The sequence below is a fragment of the Trichechus manatus genome, unplaced genomic scaffold (assembly GCF_000243295.1).
Source record: "Trichechus manatus latirostris isolate Lorelei unplaced genomic scaffold, TriManLat1.0 scaffold00001, whole genome shotgun sequence".
Lineage (NCBI taxonomy): Eukaryota > Metazoa > Chordata > Mammalia > Sirenia > Trichechidae > Trichechus > Trichechus manatus.
Window position 1 is genome coordinate 18,894,670 of NW_004443937.1, and position 19,956 is coordinate 18,914,625.

General features: G+C 37.9%; 1 protein-coding gene across 2 annotated transcripts in view; it reads left to right on the forward strand.

The window, feature by feature from the left end:
- Positions 1–19,956, forward strand: part of TXNRD3 (thioredoxin reductase 3) — an 81,492-nt gene that overhangs the window by 39,868 nt on the left and 21,668 nt on the right. Inside the window, exons 11-13 of one of the 2 annotated variants that reach the window (XM_023725560.1) lie at positions 8,243–8,319; positions 10,401–10,557; positions 15,954–16,061. In XM_023725560.1, the coding sequence (XP_023581328.1) occupies positions 8,243–8,319; positions 10,401–10,557; positions 15,954–16,061 (342 nt within the window). The remainder of the gene's footprint in view (positions 1–8,242; positions 8,320–10,400; positions 10,558–15,953; positions 16,062–19,956) is intronic. The other variant, XM_004368406.3, reaches the window with a different exon arrangement.

A 19,956-nucleotide genomic window follows, 5' to 3' on the forward strand; every position in this document is an offset into this window, starting at 1 on the left:
TTGACTTGTACTGTCTAAAAATTTTTTCCCAGTCTGTAGGTTCTCTTTTTACTCTTTTGATGAAGTCTTTTGAAGAGCATAGGTGTTTGGTTTTTAGAAGATCCCAGTTATCTAGCTTATCCTCTGGGGTTTGTGTGTTGGTGGTTATGGTTTGTATCCTGTTAATGCCGTGTATTAAGGCCTGTAACGTTGGTCGGTAGGTACTTTTTTTTTTAATTAATTTTTTGTGGCAATATACACAGCCAAATGTACATCAGTTCACAATTTCTACATGTACAGTTCAATGACATTGTTTACATCACACTGTGTCACCATTCTTACTGTCTCTACCCATATTGTTTCATCACCATTGATTTACTCTTCTCTGCCCCTTAACGTTTTCATCTGTGCTTTAGATTAAACTGTTGTCAATTTGAACTCATATAGATACTTCTTTATAAGAGCACAATGCTCGAGGCAAATATTCTTCATTAATTGAGCTAAACTGTTGTTTAGTTTAACCATGGCTTCATGGCATAGTTTTGGTTAAAGGTTTAAAGATTATCTCTGGGCAGTAAATTCAGGGGTTCCCCCAGTCTCAATGGATTTAGAAAATCTGGTCTTTTGGTAGGTACTTTTAATCAAGTTAAGGAAATTCTTTCGTATATCTTGTTTGCTATGTGTTTTTTTATTTTGTTTCTTATATATTTTTAAATCATAAATAAATGTTCAGTTGCAACAATGTTTCTTTTGCAGCTGTTGATTTTTCTTCTTTAATCTGTTAATGTTGCCAGTTACATTGATTTTGTAATGTTAAATCAACTTTGCATTCCTGGTATAAACCTAACTTGGTAATGATCCTTTTTATATATTGTTGGATTTAGTATTTAGGATTTTTATATCTATATTCATAAATCATATTGGCTTATAATTTCCTTTCACATATTGAACTTGTCTGGTTTTGATATCAAGGTTTTTGCAGCTCATGAAAGAATCTTAGAATATGTTCTCTTTTTTCCTGTTATCTCAAAATTCTTATATAGTAGTAGAATTGGTTCTTCCTTGTCTGTCTAATGGAATTCTCTGATGCAGCCATCTGGGCCTAGAGTTTTCTTTTTTTAATTGTACTTTAGATGAAGGTTTACAGAACAAACTAGCTTCTCATTAAACAGTACACATATTGTTTTATGATATTGGTTAACAACCCCATGACATGTCAACATTCTCCCTTCTTGACCTTGGGTTCCCTGTTACCAGCTTTCCTGTCCCCTCCTTCCTTCTAGTCCTTGCGCCTGTGCTGGTGTGCCCCATTAGTCTCATTTTGTTTTATTGGCCCGTCTAATCTTTGGCTGAAGGGTGAACCTCAGGAGTGACTTCATTACTGAGTTAAAAGGGTGTCCGGGGGCCATACACTTGGAGTTTCTACAGTCTCTGTCAGACCACTAAGTCTGGTCTTATTTTGTGAGTTAGAATTTTGTTCTACATTTTTCTACAGCTTTGTCCAGGACCCTGTGTTGTGATCCCTGTTAGAGCAGTCGGTGGTGGTAGCCGGGCACCATCTAGTTGTACTGGACTCAGTCTCGTGTGGAGGCCATGGTAGCTGTGGTCCGATAGTCCTTTGGGCTAATCTTTCCCTTCTATCTTTAGTTTTCTTCATTCTCCCTTGTTCCCGAAGGGGTAAGACCAGTGGATTATCTTAGATGGCCACTCACAGGCTTTTAAGACCCCAGACGCTACTCACCAAAGTAGAATGTAGAACATTTTCTTTATGTTATGCCAATTAAGCTAGATGTTTACCAAGACCATGGTCCCCACAGCCCTCAGCCCAGCAATTTGGTCCCTCAGGGAGTTTGGATGCGTCTGTGGAGCTTCCATGACTTTACCTTGTACAAGTTGTTCTGGCTTCCCCAGTATTGTGTACTGTCTTGCCCTTCACCAGAGTTACCACTTATTTATTGTCTATTTAGTGTTTTTCCATCCCCAACCCTCCCCTCCCTTGTAACCATCAAAGATTGTTTCTTTTTGTGTATAAACCTTTTCATGAGTTTTTATAGTAGTAGTCTCATACAATATTTGTCCTATTGTGTTTGACTTATTTTACTCAGCATGATGCCCTCCAGATTCATCCATGTTGTGAGATGCTTCGCAGATTCGTCATTGTTCTTTATCATTGCGTAGTGTTCCATTGTATGTATGTACCATAGTTTGTTTATCCTTTCATCCGTTGATGGGCATCTAGGTTGTTTCCATCTTTTTGCTATTGTGAACAGTGCTGCAGTGAGCATGGGTGTGCTTATGTCTATTTATGTGACAACTCTTATTTCTCTAGGATGTATTCCTAGGAGTGGGATTGCTGGATCATATGGTATTTCTGTTTCTAGCTTTCTAAGGAAGCACCATATCGTTTCCCAAAATGGTTGTATCATTTTGCATTCCCACCAGCGGTGCATAAGAGTTCCAGTCTCCCTGCAGCCTCTCTAACATTTGTTATTTTCTGTTTTTTCATTCATGCCGGTAGTGCTGGGATGAGATGGTATCTCATTGTGGTTTTGATTTGCATTTCTCTAATGGCTAATGATCACAAGCATTTCCTCATGTGTCTGTTAGCTGCTTAAATGTCTTCTTTGGTGAAGTGTCTGTTCATTTCCTTTTGGGTCTAGAGTTTTCTATAGAGATATATTAGCTGCTGATTTAATTTCTTTGATGCTCAAAAGTCTTTTAAGACTTTCTGTTTCTTCTTGAGTTAATTTTGATAAATTTTATTTTTTTAGCAATTAGAGTGTTTTATCTAAGTTTTCAAATACGTTGGTAAAAAGTTGTTGATAATATCTACTTATTAACTTTGTAAATGGTTTATTTATTGTTTGTTTATTTTTATTTATTTGTTAGCTAACAGAATATTTCTGTGAGTCCAGAAGGCTGTCTTGTACCCGTTCCCAGTCTCCAACCTCCAAGCACCGTAAAGTAGATTTGGTTATTCTGTTGTTGTTGTTAGTTCCTGTTGAGTCAGCTGCAGCTCTCGTACATATAACAGAATGAAGATCATGATGTGTTTGAACCCATTGCTGAGGCTATTATATCAGTTATCTCATTGAAGGTTTGCCTCATTTTTGCTAACCCTCTACTTTACCAAACATGATGTTCATTTCTAGCAATCGGTCTTTCCTAATGATGTGTCCAAAGTAAGCCAGCTGCAGTTTCACCACCCTTGCTTCTAAGGAGCATTGTGGTTGTATTTCTTCTAAGACTGATTTGTTTGTTCTTCTGCCAGTCCACAGTATATTCAGTATTCTTTGCCAGCACCACAATTCTAATGCATCAATTCTTCTTCTGTGTTCCTTTTTCATTGTCCAGCTTTTGTATGTGTATGAGGTGATTGAAAAGACCGTGGCTCCGGCGTGGCATGCTTTAGTCATCAAAGTGACATCTGTGTTTGTTAGAACTGTAAAGAGTTCTTTTGCAGCAGTTTTTCCTAATGCAATATGTCATTTGACTTCTTAACTGATACTTCCATGGGCACTGATTGTTGATCCAATTAAAATGAAAGCCTTGACAACTTCAGTTTTCTCTCCATTTATCATGATGTTGTTTATTGGTCCAGTTGTGAGGATTTTTGTTGTCTTCGTGTACAGGTATAACCCATACTGAAGGCTATATAGTCTTTGACCTTCATCAGTTAGTGCTTCAAGTCATCTTCATTTTTGACAAGCAAGGTTGTGTCATCTGCATATCACAGGTTGTTAATGAGTCTTCCTCCAGTCCTGATGCCATGTTCCTCATATAATCTGGCTTCTTGGATTATTTGTTCAGCATACAGATTGGATTAGTATGGTGAATGGATAATACACTGCCACACACCTTTTCCAATTTTGAACCAGACAGTTGCCCCTTGTTCTGTTCAAGCAACTGCCTCTTGTTCCATGTATAGATTCTGCCTGAGCACAATTAAGTGTCTTGGAATTCCTATTCTTTGTAATGTTATTCATAATTTCTTATGAGTTGCACAGTCAAATGCCTTTGTGTAGTCAGTAAAACACAAGTAAACATCATTCTGGTATTCTCTGCTTTTGACTAACATCTATCTGACATCAGCACTAATATCCCTTGTTCCATGTCCTCTTCTGAATCTGGCTTGAACTTTTGGCAGTTCCTTGTTGATGAATGGCTGCAGTCGTTTTTGAATTATGGTCAGCAAAATTTTGCTGGCATGTGATATGATAATTGTTCAATAATTTCTGCATTGCATTTGATCACCTCTCTTAGGAATAGACACAAATGTTAATCTCTTCCAGTTGGTTGGCCTGGTAGCTGTCTTCCAAATATTTGGCATAGAAGAGTGAGCACTTCAGTGTTGCATCTGTTTCTGAAGCATCTCAATTGATATTCCATCAATTCCTGGGGCCTTGTTTTTTGCTCATGCCTTCTGTGCAGCTTGAACTTCTTCCTTCAGTACCAGTGGATCCTATGCTACCTCCTGAAGTGGTTGATCATCGACCAATTATTTTTAGTACAGCAAATCTGTTTATATCCCTCCATCTTCTTTTGATGTTTTCTGCATCATTTAGTGCTTCCCATATGGATAACAACAGAACATTGTCTATTCTAGATGTTACATAAATGGGACCATACAGTACGTATTCCTTGGTATCTGGCTTATTTTATTCAGGACAGTGTTTTTAGGATTCATCCATATAGCTTTATGTATCAGTAGTTCTTTTTATTGGTAAATAGTATCCCATTGTGTGAATATACCATTTTTTTGTCCATTTTCCTGTAAATGGTTACTGAGGCAGTTTTTAGATTGGGCTATCATGATTAAAACTGCTATGAAGATTTCTTCTATAAGGCTTTTTGTGAACATATATTTTTATTTCTCTTGGATGAATACCGAGGAGTGAAATTACTTGGTTATAGGATAGTGTATATATCTAACTTTCTGAGAAACTGTCAAAATAATTTCCAAATGATTTTGATTGTATCATTTTACATTTCTCTACCAGCCATGTCTGAGAGTTTTGATTGTTTCATATCCTCACCAACATTTGGGATTGTTAGGCTTTTTCATTTCAGCCATTCTAATGGATGTATAGTAGTATCTTATTATGGTTTTAATTTACATTTTCCTGATAATTAACGATGTTGAGCAATTTTTCACATGTTTATTGGCCATTTGTATGTCTTTCCTTATGAAATGTCTGTTTGAGACTGTGGCTTTTTTTTTTTTTTAATTGTTTGAATTTTTATTCTTGAATTGCAGGAGTTAAGCCCTTTGTCAGATACACGTATTGTGAATATTTCCTCCCCATCTGTGATGCGCCTATTTATTTTTTAATGGCATCTTTTGCTGAACAGTAGTTTTAAAATTTTCATGAAGTTCACTTTATTAATTTTTTCTTTTATGATTAATACTTTCTGTGTGTTCTAAGAAATCTTTGCTTACCCAAAGGTCATGATGGTATTCTCCTATGTGAAGCTTTAACGTTTTTATCTTTTCTATTTAGGTCCGAACTCCATCTTGAATTAATTTTTGTGTATGAGGTGAGGTAGGAATTGAGGTTCTTTTACTTACATTTGGATATCCAGCACTATTTGTTGATAAGATTTCCCTTTCCCCATTGAATTCCTTTGGTGCCTTTGTTTTGATCATTTGACAACAGTCAAACAACTGTGGGTCTATTTCTGCACTCTTTATTCTGTCTCATTCACCATCTGTCTGTCCTTTCACCTATATCAGATTGTCGTCATTACTGAAGCTTTATAGTACATCCTAGATCAAGTAGAGTAAGTGCTCCAATTTATTCAGGTCTTTTACATTCCATATAAATTTTAAAAACAGCTTGTCAATTTCTACAAAAAAGTTTCTTGGGATTTTGATTGGAATGGTATTGATTTCTGTATCAATTTGGAATAACTGACATCTCAAACATACTGATCTTTCCAATATGTGAACATTGTATATCTTTTCATTTATTTAGATATTCTTCAGTTTCTCAGCAGCGTTTTATCAGTTCACTGTAGAAGTCATTCACATATTTGTTTAATTTATCCCTAAGTATTTCATGTTTTTTTTTTTTTTGAGTTATTGTAAGTGGTAGTTTTTTTAATTTCAATTTTCAATAGTTTGGTGACAGTATATAGAAATACAAATAATTTTTGTATATTGATCTCGTATTCTGTGACCTTGTTAAATCCACTTACTAGTCCTAGTAGCTTCTTAGAATTTTTATATATAAAATCACGCCTGCAAGTAAAAACAGTTTTGCTTCTTGCTTTCCAGTCTGCATGCTTTTTATTTCGTTTTCTTGCCTTGTTGCATTCGTTAAGATCTCTAGTGCAATGCTGATTAGAAAGTGTGAGAGTGGGCATCCTTGTCTTATTCCCGATTTTAGAAGTGAAGCATTCAGTCACCATTGCTATGACATAAGCTGTAGACATTTTACAGATGCCTTTTATTGGATTGAGAAAGTTTTATTTCCAGTGTGTTTTAGTCATCTAGTGCTGCTATAACAGAAATGCTACAGATGGATGGCTTCAACAAACAAAGTTTATTGTCTCACAGTCTAGTAGGCTAGAAGTTCAAATTCAGGGCCTCAGCTCCAGGGGAAGACTTTCTGTCGTCTCTGTAGGAAGGTCCTTGTCATCAATCTTCCCCTGGTCTAGGAGCTTTTCCACGTAGGACCCCAGGCCCAAAGGACACTCTACCCCTGGCACTGCTTTCTTGGTGGTATGAGGTCCCCCTGTCTCTCTTAAGCCAAAAGATATTGGTTTAAGACACAACCTAATCTTGTAGATTGAGTCTTGCCTTATTAACATAACTGCCGCCAGTCCTACCTCATTAACATCTTAGAGGTAGGATTTACAACACATAGGAAAATCACATCAGATGACAAAATGGTGGACAGTCACACAGTAGTGGGAATCATGACCTGACCAAGTTGACACACATTTTTGGGGGACACAATTTAATTCATGACACAGTGTGCTGAGGGTTTTTGTTTGTTTGTTTTTAAGTCATGAATGGGTTTTGAATTTTGTTGAGTGCTTTTTCTGCATCTATTGAAATGATTATATTTTCCTCTTGTTCTGTTACTATGATGAATTACGTTGATTCATTTTTGTATGCTAAACCAACTTTGCATTTTTGGGGCAAATCCCACTTGGTCATAATGAATTATCCTTTTTATATATTGCTGTATGTGATTTACTAACATTTTATTAAGGATTTTACATCTGTGTTTGTGAGGAATATTAGTCTAATTTTCTTTTTTGAAATGTCCATGTCTGATTTTGGTGTCAGGGATATGTTGGCTTTATAAAAGGAGTTGGAAAATGTTCCCTCTTAACTCTTTTTTTTAGAAGAATTTGTGTAGCATTAGTATTATTTCTTACTTAAGTATTCAATAGACTTTACCAGTACAGCCATCTGGGTATGGAGTTAATTTATGAGAAGTTCATAAATTGTGAATAAACCAGTTGTTGTTGAGTCGACTCTGACTCCTGGCCATCCCATGTGTGTCAGAGTAGAACTGTGCTCCAAGGGTTATCAGTGGCTGACTTTTTCAGGAGTAAACACCTATTCCTCACTTATCAACTGTCTCGTTAGCCAACATTTTGCACTTACAACAATTGTGAAAACTCTACTCTCTATTTTGTACATTAACGATATACATCTGGCAATAAGCAACGCTGAGATGCGAGGCAAAAGTAACACTGGCTGTGATGGCTAAGGTTATGTGTTCACTTGGCTGTGCCATGATTCTCAGTGGTTTGGCAGTTACATAATGTAATTTAGCAATTATGTAATGATGTAGTCATCCTCCATTTTTGTGAACTGATATGGTCATCCTCCATTTTCACATCATGCTGATTTTCGCATAACGACCTGGCTTTTGGAATTTAACCATGTCGATAAGCGAGGAGTGGGTGTAGACCACCAAGTCTTTCTTCTGAGGTACTTCTGGGTGGACTCGAACTGCCAGCCTTTCAATTAGCAGCCAAGTGTGTTGACTGTTTGCACCACCCAGGGACTCCAAATTGTGGATAGAGTCTCTTTAATAAACATAGAATCATTCAGATTTTGTGTGTGGGTAAGTCTGATAAATTGTGTATTTCACAAATTAATCTATTTCATCTAAGTTGTCAAATTTATTAGCATAAGTTGTTCACATTATTCCATTATTATGCTTTTAACGTCTGTAGGATCTATGTTCTTTCTTTCATTCCTAATAATGATAATTTGTGTTTTTGATCTGTGTAAATACAGGTTTTGTTAGCAATTGGTCGAGACCCCTGTACAAGAAAAATTGGCTTGGAGAAGATTGGTGTCAAAATCAATGAGAAGTAAGTATATATGAGATCATTGCACTATAGTTGTACAAACCAAAATTTTACAACAGATTACCTCTTGGAAATTCTCATTTAATTACTCCGTTTAATTACTAGAATATAAATTTTAAAGCTTTAAATTTATCTTGAGGACAGTGGTAGTTTAGTGATAGAATTCTTGCCTTCCATGTGGGAGACCCGGGTTTGATTCCTGGCCAGTACACCTCATGTGCAGCCGCCACTTTGTCATGGAGGCTTGCATGCTGCTGTGATGCTGGACAGGTTTCAGTGGAGCTTCCAGACTAAGATGGACTAGGATGAAAGGCTTGGCACTCTACTTCTGAAAACCAGCCAGTGAAAATTCTATGGGTCACAGTGGTCCTATCTGCAGTTTATCAATGGGATGGCACAGGACTAGGCAGTGTTTTGTCCAGTTGTGCAAGGGGTTGCCATGCATCAGAGACTGACTTGACGGCAGCTAACAACAGCAGCAGCTAACAACAACAACAAATTGATCTTGCAGTAAATACTGTGCCTGCTCTGTATTATCAATTTCCTCATTAATCAATCAGTAATTCTTTATTGAGTGCCTTAAAGAGTTTATGCATTATTTAGTGATTTTAAAAAAATAGTTGTGGGAGTATATTCATCTACTGTCTGATTTCGAGTAAAATTTTTAAGTCCTTAGTCAGGCAAGGAGAAAAATTGCAAAGCTCTAAATGTGACTGAGGAAATTCTGGAGAGATCCTAGGTATCCAAAAAGCATGCATGGTTTCACCAATCAGAAAGATACTCTCTTTTGGAGCTACAGAAACCCTTGTAATTTTAAGCCACTGATCTTGTAGACAGTTGATAACTTGAGGTCCTTGAGTACTTAGAGGGAATTGTTTTTTCTCTGTGCTTAGTCTTTTTCTCCTGGAATAGTATTAGTCCAGCAGTGTAGAGTTGTTGTTGTTGTTAGGTGCCATCTAGTTGCTTCCGACTCATAGCGACCCTGCATACCACAGAACGAAACACTGCCCAGTCCTGTGCCATGCTCACAGTCGTTATGCTTGAGTCCATTGTTGGAGCCACTGTGTCAGTCCATCTCGTTGAGGGTTTTCCTCTTTTTCACTGACCTGGTACTTTACCAAGCATGATGTCGTTCTCCAGGGACTGATCCCTCTGACAACATGTCCGAAGTATGTAAGATATAGTCTCGCCATCCTTGATTCTCAGGAGCATTCTGGTTGTACTTTTTCCAAGACAGATTTGTTCATTCTTGTGGCAGCTCGCGGTATATTCAGTATTCTTCTCCAGCACCACAATTCAAAGGCATCAATTCTTCTTCAGTCTTCCTTATTCATTGTCTAGCTTTCGCATGCGTATGATGCCATTGAAAACACCATGGCTTGGGTCAGGCACACCTCAGTCTTCAAGGTGACATCTTTGCTTTTCAACACTTTAAAGAGGTCTTTTGCAGCAGATTTGCCCAGTGCAATGCATCTTTTAATTTCTTGACTGCTGCTTGGATGGGTGTTGATTGTGGATCCAAGTAAAATGAAATCCTTGACAACTTCAATCTTTTCTCCATTTATCATGATGTTGCTTATTGGTCCAGTTGTGAGGATTTTTGTTTTCTTTATGTTGAGGTGTAATCCATACTGAAGGCTGTGGTCTTTGATCTTCGTCAGTAAGTGCTTCAAGTCCTCTTCACTTTCAGCAAGCAAGATTGTGTCATCTGCGTAACACAGGTTGTTAATGAGTCTTCCTCCAATCCTGATGCCCCATTCTTCATATAGTCCAGCTTCTCGGATTATTTGCTCAGCACACAGATTGCATGGGTATGGTGAAAGGATGCAACCTTGACGCACACCTTTCGTGACTTGAAACCGCACAGTATCCCCTTGTTCTGTCCAAACAACTACCTCTTGATCTGTGTACAGGTTCCTCATGAGCACAATTAAGTGTTCTGGAATTCCCATTGTTCTCAGTGTTATCCATAATTTGTTATGATACACACAGTCGAATGCCTTGGATAGTCAGTAAAACACAGGTAAACATCTTAGTATAGAGTTAGTTATAATATATTTTTTTTCCTTTTCACAAACTAACAGGAGTGGCAAAATACCAGTAAATGATGTGGAACAAACCAGTGTGCCCTACGTCTATGCCATTGGGGATATTTTGGAGGGTAAACCAGAGCTCACTCCTGTAGCCATACAGGCAGGCAAGCTGCTAGCTCAAAGACTTTTTGGAGGCCGTTTAGAAAAGGTAAGTTTCTTACTGTTGTTTCTGGCAATACATCTAGATGAAACATTATTTGAAAAATCAGTACAAATAAAATTTGCAGTTGACTTACTATTTACTAATGGAATTTAATAATTTTTTCTTTTTTAAATATCTACTATATGCAAGATGTTGTGCTGGGTGATATACAAAGGATTGGCCGTGGTTCGAGCTCCAAAGGGCTTACCAGGTCATTGGGGGTCATGAGTCAGACATGCACAGAACTAATTACAGTATAGGATATCATGATGTGCTACAGAGTGTATAAGCAAACTGCTTTAGGGGCACACAGAAAGGAGTAAGAAAAGGCTTCATAAGTGGACTGCTGTCACTGTAATAGAAGAGCCCTCAGCATGGGTCAGGACACCTGGATTCTAGCCCTGGCCTCTGTGCCTACTTGGTGTGGAAACTTGGTCCAGTCATTTAACTTCTCTGGACTTTAGTTTCATCATTTGCAAAACAAATGACGTGGATCAGATAATTTTTACACTCTCTTCCACCTTTGATAGTCTTTGGTCTTATATTTGGGATGATCTTTGATGAGTAATTCAAAAAATTGAGGCAGGAATGGTGTTTTCAAACTCAAGTAAAATCACAGAGATCTGAACTACTTAGTTTGTACTAAGGACCATGAGTAGTCTCGTTCTCCACGGGAAAGTACTGCTCTGTGCATCAGGAGCTTTTGTGTATGTACAGAACATTGGCAGATGAAGGGCCAAATGGGAGGTGGCCTTACTGGCATTTAGTTGATGGGGACCAGGAATGCTAACTGCACTGTTCTATACAAAGAATTATCCCATCCAAATGCAAATAGCACTTTGGGTTTATGTAGGAGAGTAGTTGGTAATAGGGATACAGTTGGGAATGAAGCTGGGAAATTAATTTGGTGCCAGATCACCAAAAATCTTTGATGCCACAATAAAGAATTGGTATGGCCTTCTGTAGATAGTGGGGAACTGTTGAAGACCATCATCTCCCCCATTTTTTTTTTTTTTTTTAAATAATATTGTGTTTCCAATGAAGGTTTACGCAGCAGTTAAGGTTCCCATTCAACGATTTCTACACAAGTTGTTCAGTGACATTGGTTACATTCTTCACAACGCATGAACATTCTCATTAATTCTGTTCTGGTTGTTCCATTTCCATTAATCTAGTTTCCCTGCCACATTACATTTTCAACTTTGTTTTAAAGTAATTACTGACCGTTTGGTCTTATATAAGTGATTTTTTAAAGGAGTAAAAACAGTACTTAGAGGTGATATTTGTTATTTTGTGAGCCAGCCTGTTATTTAGCTATAAGGTGACCTGAGGGGTTAGTTTCAGTTCAGGGTTTGATGAGTATCTCAGGGCAGTAGTCTCAGAGAGTCCTCCAGTCTCAATCAGTCCAGTAAATCTGTTTGGTTTTTTTTTGTTTGTTTTTTTTTAGGAATTTGAGGTTCTGTTCCATATTTTTCTCCCATTCTATGTGGCCCTGATTAGAACAGTTGGTAATGGCAGCCAGGTGCCATCTAGTTCTTCTGGTCTCAGGGTAGATGAGACCATGGTTTTTGTAGACTATTTGTTCTGTAGACTAGTTTCTTCTTTGAGTTTTTCATTTCCTTATTTCTCTTTTGCTCTAGACAAGTAGAGACCAATAGTTGTATCTTAGATGACAGCTCGCTAGCTTTTAAGACCCAGACACTACTCACCAAATTAGAATGTAGAACATAATTTTATGAATTATGTTATGCCAACTGATCAAGATGTTCACGAGACTATGGTCTGAAGCCTTCAAACCCAGAAAACCAATCCTGTAAGATGTCTGGTTATGTCTAAGAAGCATCCATGTTCCCTCTAAGTGTTTTATTATGTATATGAATATATGTACATACTCACGTAGATGCATATGCATATATATGTGTACATCTCTGTATATACTCGTATATACATACCTGTACACATATATGCCTACACACATATGTATACACCCACACGTTTCTTTTTTGTTTGTTTTTGCTGTTGTTTCAAAATTATATATGCCATAGCAGTTACCAACAGGTCCTTTTTTCTTGTGTATATCTTAGAGAGATTGTTTCCCTTCGTCAAGCTGTGTACACTTCACCCTCATTTGGTGTTACCTTTTTCATCAACAAAAAATAACAGTGTCTGCTATATAGACTGTGAATCCTCCTCTCCCCCCCACCTCCCCCATCCTTGGTAACCACTAATGAACAATAGTTTCTGTGTATTTACCTGTTCATATCATTTCATAAAAGTGAGAACATACAATATTTGCTTTTTATGATTGACTTATTTCGTTCATGTTGATGTCCTTCAGGTACATCCATGTTCCAAGATGTTTCGGAGACTCATTTTTCTTTATCACTGAGTAGTATTCCATTGTCCTCCAGCTTTTTATTTAGAAAGAGTGAAACCACAGAAATGTTGAAAGAGTAATAAAGCAATTACCCGTAGTAAACCTTTCATCCAGATTCCCCAGTTGTTAACATTCAGCCATTTTCTATCTCTTTTTCCATTTTTTGAATGTGTATATGTATGTATATTTATTTTTTGCTTTTTGCTGAGCTTTTTGAAGTGGCAGACATCGACGACGTTTTACCCCCAAATACTTCAGCATGTATCACCTAGGAACAAGGATATTCATCTCCATAAGCACAATTCCATTACATATCTGAGAAAATTAACGAAAATTCAGTAATATTCAAATTTCCTTAATTGTCCATTAAGTATGTATGTATGTGTGTTTTGATTCACATCTTACTTTTTGCTCTTATAATTCTTCAGTCTCTTTGAATCTGGTACACTCCCTCTGCCTTTATTTATTTGTTGTTTGGTTTTATTTTTCATGACATTGACTCTTTGAGGAATCCAGGCTAATTTTCTTGCTGAATGTCCCACATTCTGGATTTTTAAAATTGTTTTCTCATGATTAGGCTCAGGTTAAACATTTTTGGTGGATATTCATCATAAGAGATGTTGTGTGTTGCTTATGTCTTCACACCAGGTGGCTTATAAGGTAGTGAATGAAGACCCTGTGAGTAATGACAATACAATATATTTTTTATTGTTGCTGTAGGAAGTTAATCATGGTGGCCATGGGGAGGAGAAATTAGAAGACAGTAATATGTGTAGAGTATGAAGAAAGAGATTAAAGATACAGGACTTATTTCCACATTTTTTGTATGTACAATTCAGTGGCATTAATTACGTCCATAATGTTGTGCAGCCATCACCACAGGACTGAGATGAAGGTGACAGGTAGGAAAGGATGAATCAAGTTCAGGTGGAGGAGATAGTCTAAGATGTGTAGAAATCATTTTAGGTGAAAGGGGGGCAAGTTGAGGAATTTCCTGTTGATTTTTTGTAATTGATATAAAATAGGAGACGAAGTCATCTGTCGGGAATCAAGCCTCCCCTCTAAGCCATGAAATATGGGTCAGCTGCCCATCAGTAAATGGATTGGTGAGCAACATTCCAGGGCTTAAGAGAAGTCAGAAAAGTCCTAAGGCAATCCACATGTGATTTTCTCTAGCCATGTTAGAAACAAGAAAATAAATGCTTGGCTTACCCATGATTCTTAAGGTTAACAAACTTGAAGTGGTGTAAGATCATATAAATGAAAGAATCTAGGCTGATGGAGAGGCTACCCTATGTTGTACACAAATCATCTCATTGTTTTAGAGATACCAGGTGGTGGTGTTTTGTTTTGCTTTGCTTTTGAATAACAAAGAATAAAAACTCTCTCAAACTAGGAAATTGAGGGAGTTCGTTATAAGAATCACACAGATTGATAAGTAGACTTGCCCAGTATCTTAGAACAAGAACCATAAGAGGAACAGGGGCTAGGTCTGGGGTCAAGGCTGCTCTGGGATGTCAGCAACAGCAGATGGAAGACAATATGCTCTTCCCTTAGCGTAACTTGGCTGCAACTCTGCAGATGTGTTTCTTGTCCCACTACCACCTGGAGAGTTCTTTCTTTGCTTGTAGTTCATTTTCCTGCAAAAGAAAGAGTTTGATGGACACAGCTAACCTTTTTCTGCCATTCCATAGATTTCTGGCCAGCTCATATATTAGCTTTCTTTGGCTTAGGTGCCTAGACATGATCTAATCACCTGTAACCATCTGACAGGGTTTGGAGAGGGAACATTGTTGCCCTTTGAAAGGGCCATGGTCTGGTAGGCGCAGTGACTGTCATTTCTAGTTGTACCTTTTACCCTTTCTCTGCTATCCCCTTTCTCTGTCACCTACATACAGCTTTCTTTCCATGCATGCAGTTTTAATGATGTCTCCACCAACGCATTATTTCAGCTCCTAACCTACACCAGCGCAAAGGCTGTCTCTCCTCTCTGGCAAGGATGCAGCCTGCAGTCACAGTTCTTTCCCACAGGCACCTCCACATGAGCTGCTACAAAAATTGCCTGTCAGTTTCACAGTCTCCAGTCCTGGTGATGCCAAGTCATGCTCTCCCTTAGTCTGGTAAGGGTTCTGAAGGTGGTTCTGTCTGAACCACAGGACGTATAAGATTACCCACACTACAATTCCATTCGCATGGAAATCCAGAACAGGGAACTTTAGAAAGTAGATTAGTAGTTGCTTAGGGCTGGGGCTGGGGTAGAGGGGTAGGAGGGTGATAGATAAAGGGTATGGAATTTCTTTTTGAGGTAATGAAAATCTAAGATGGACGGTGGTGATAGTTGTACATATCTGACTATACTAGAAACGGTTGAATTGTATACTTTATGGGTGAATTGTGTGGTATGTGAATTATATCTCAATAAAGCTGTTAAAAATATAAAGATTACCTACCCTCAATCCTGGCCCCGTGGTATATCAGCCCCCTGCTCCCCACACATATGCCATTTCCCCTTGATAGTCAAGGACAACCACTCAGTCCAACACTGTGGAACTCTTTATTTACTTGTCTTTTCAGTGGCATAAGGAATATGAAATGGCCCAGTGGGGGTCTCAGCTTTCGGTGTAGTAGAATAATTATAGTTCAGCTGGTAGAAGTGCTCGAAGAGAGTGGAGTACAGAATCACAGGGATGAAAAGAGAACTTACTTTATTTAGAGTGCCTTTAAGGGCAGCCAGGTGGCACTACCTTCACTTCTGCCTTTTGGTTTTCAGACTTCCAAGTTTGGGCTGTGGGAGAGCTGGTCCCATTCGTTGATTGCTGACCAGTGTGTGGACACTGTGCTCTGAGTCAAATGCTCCTCCTTGGTCTTATTTGGTAAAACATAATTTCCCTGTAATTTTTGGTGTTTTAAGAATCAGTTACACTGAACTAGACTTACTTATTTTCCTTTTAAAAATGTTATTTAATGTAGATTTTTATTATAAAATTACCATAAAATCAAAGAATGTGATTTGTTTATCTTGCAGTGTGATTATATTAATGTTCCAACTACTGTGTTTACTCCTTTGGAATATGGTTGCTGTGGATTACCTGAAGAAAAAGCTATTGAAGTATATAAAAAAGAGAATCTAGAAGTAAGAGTGTGTTTTATTTTTTGCTTTTTAAGAATTTCTCATTTAAGCAGCCATTTGTCTTCACAGTAACTATTTTGTTGTTTTATAAGATACTATAATGGTTATATTATAGGAAGTCATATTCTTATTCTAGGAGAATTAGAAATTAAGTAATTTAAACTCTGACAAACTAGTAAGAATAAGAATACAGATGGGGATAGAGGAAAGTATATAAGTTAGGACTTTTGGGTTACAAAAGTCTACTTGAGCAAGCTTGTACAAGGAAGTGAAATTATTACAAGAGCTTTTGGGACTCCAGGGGTGGGAATGTATCAAGGCCTTGGGAAGGGACAAGAACCAGGAAGTTGAAGGCCATCTCAGTTTTTTCTTAATCTCTTACTGTCGCTTGAGGTTTATGTATATTTTTGTGTACACATGCAGTTCATTCTTCTGTTTTGCAGACAGACTGTTTGCCCCTGGAGTACATGTAGCAGCTAAAATATGAACTTTCTTCTGCTCCCAAGTTTATCTGACAATTCTGGTCTTAGGAGGAACTGATTTGACTCACTGTTTCTCAGTCTCAATTCCACACTATGAGGAACATGTTTGTTTGGTCTGAGTTGAGTCAGGTATCTATCCACTTTCATTTGGCATAGCTAGTAGCCAAGATCATGTCACATCAGCATGGCTCTTGTAGCCTACACTATTGAGGGACTTGAGGTGGGTAAGGTGAGCAGCTCCCAGGGTGGGTGGCTTGTTGTATGGTGTTCAGACTCTCAAAAAGATGTCCTCCACACGTTTATTTCCAGCTGTCCTTCACACACACCCCCGCCCTCCGCTTCTCTCTGCCCCATCCCATAGGTGCATGAGAGGAATAATATAGAAGGCCATACCTCAGATAAAGAAATATCTTTACAGGAGACAAGTTTCTCAAGTTTTGGGGATTACTTTAAGGCCTTTTGCCTAAGGTTCAGAAGATCAACTTGTCTATTTTATTTTTTTGTACTTTGGAACTGAAAATTTGATCAAAGTTTTTAAAAATTCCTATTACAAAGGAATTTGAGGAAGCTTCTCAACAATACATGCATAATTTTTTTTTTTTAAGTAAGGAAATCAAGGTGATCAGATGAAGGCAAGAAAAATAAAATGGTGTGGGGAGAAAGATTAATTTGTTGGTGGCGCAGTGGTTAAGAGTTCGACTGCTAACCAAAAGGTCCACAGTTTGAGTCCACCAGCCACTCCTTGGAAACCTCATGGGGTAGTTCTCCTGTATCCTATAGGGTCGCTATGAGTTGGAATCAACTCGATGGCAACAGGTTTTGTTTTTTTCCCCACAAAATTCACGAGCTAAAGTCCTATAGACTTGCTTTGGAATTTAACTGAATGTCACTCTAAGTGTCCTGAATGAAAGAGAGAGAAGTGAGAGACATTTCTGCATGTTCTTATAAAAGGGCCATTGTGATGCAGTGAATGTTGTTGTTAGGTGCTTTCAGATTGATTCCGACTCAGAGAGACCCTATGTACAACAGAACAAAACACTGCCCAGTGCTGCGGCATCCTCACAATCGCTGCTGTATTTGAGCCCATTGTTGCAGACACTGTCAATCCATCTTGTTAAGGATCTTCCTCTTTTTTCCTGACCCTCTACCAAGCATGATGGCCTTCTAATACCCTCAAAATATCCCTTCGGTAAATATAGTAATGGGTTTTATACAATTATTTCTTATTAGACCTAGAGATAGAGCTCGTATCATAATGCCAAAGTACAGTGTAGTATAAAAATGAATTCCAGAAGAGGCCAAAATAGGACAGTGATAATACATAGCTTTCTGGTGGCCTGACTTAATACAAAATTTTAGAGTATCTAGGACCAAGTCTTTAACCTGTTTTAGTATGGATTCCTTTGAGAATCTAAGGAAATCTTTGGTCTCTACAAAGAATCAAATAAAAACAACACATACATACTTATGTATATATACCTGAGAGTCACCCTTAATTCCTCCCTTTTGGACACCACCAATAGTCAATTCACCAGGAGGTCCTGTTTTACTTTCAGAATATGTCTTATGTGTATCTGTGTATTTGCATCTTTGCCCTCACCAACCTGTTCCAATCCACCATCACATTTTGCCTATACTACTGCTATAGCCTTCTTTCTGGTCTTCCTGCTTTCATTCTCTTACTCCATTCCAGTCTTCACACATTAGCCAGAGAGAGCTTTTAAAAATACAAATCATTTATGCCATTTCCCTTCTTAAAACTCTTTAATGATTTCCTGGTACTCTTAGAATACAATCTAAATGTCTTACTGTGGGCTATAAGAGGCATCATGTGATCAGGCTGCTCAGGCTACTCTCTGTCATGCTCATAATCATCCATTCACAGTGGCCTACTCTTTGCTCCAAAAAGTTACCAAGTTCTTTCCTGTGGCAGAGCTTCTACTTCTAGTTTCTTTTGCTTACCACTATTACGTGAGGAAAAGGGAGGCTAATCAACATATCTGTCAACACTAGGGAGAAAGTTGCCAAAGGAAACAGATAATAAGAAATAGTGTGTTTTTCCCCCTACACAGTAGCTCTGTACTTGACATTGCTACTTGGAAGAAGAGACAGTGGGGAGAAAAAAGAGATGCTAGGATATCTCTAGAGTAAAAAGCCCCAAGCTTTCTTCCTAGTGAATACCTGTTTCATAGGAGGAGGGAGCAGGAGAGTCACATTCATGCACTGATCGTTAAGGACAGGTTGAGAACCAAAAACAGCATATCACTGAACTACCAAATACATTGGAAATATAAAAAGCACATAGCTGAAATTAAAGTTAATAACATAAGAAAGATTGAGATAATTATATTTTAATGCATAGGAAACAGACAAAAGGAGTAGACAATAGATACAGGCAGACAAAGATGATCCAATGTAAGTATAATTCATACCCTTCAGTGAAAAACCTAACAAATTGTACAAAAGTAGTATTCAGAAGTATGATATAAGAAAACAGTCTTGATATTAAAGAAGAAGTAACTCTGAAGATTGAAGTAACATACCTTATTCTAGGAGAATTGTTGTAGAATGATTGACAGAGACATGTCCTATTGAAGTAATTAATCCTTAGAAATCCAGGCAGAGAAAGCTAGTTGTTCATGATGGGAAAGAATCAGGCTGGGCTCAGGCTTTTTCATAGCAACGTTCAGTGCCAAAATTATACTTTTCAGGGAAAGGGATATATTTTCAGAAGTAAACTGAAATATGAGGAGAATAGGAGACACCAGCAGTGAAACTTTGGATATAAAAGCAGATAGATGAGTGGCAGATAACCCAGCAGATCTACCAAAAAAAAAAAAAAAAAAAATTCTAAGCTGATATGGGAAAGTCAAGAACTAACCTTTTACACCAGAGTTATTAAAAGGCAAAAATTGGTGACACCACATACCTCTAGAGTAGGAAGTGAAGAGGAGATGAATGCAGGGGAGAGGCAGCTTAGATAATGTAGACTGTTTGAAAGTCCGTTTAAGAAACAGTGAGATTCCCACCTCCCACCACTCTATATAGCACCTTGCCCACTCTACCAAATGTTTGGAAGGTTATTATCTGGAGATGGTTAAAATCAAGGGTCTCTTGACTGGTGGACACTAGGAACAAATGAAGGCCTGGGTGCTATACCAACACAGTAGTAACCGAATACATACTGAACCCTGAGGCCTGTTCTCATACTCAGCTACCAGAATTCTGGCATCCAGCCCTTAACCCTTGGAGACTGGTAGAGTCTTATTTCTCAGGGGATTCTGACAAGCTTATAAGGAAAGACCTAAAGATATTGGGTTAAATGTCTCCAAGCAAACCTCCTCAATTACATAATCTGACAGTAAAGTTCAAATTCAGCAAGCTGTAAACACAAGCTCAGAGCTTTCAAACATTTT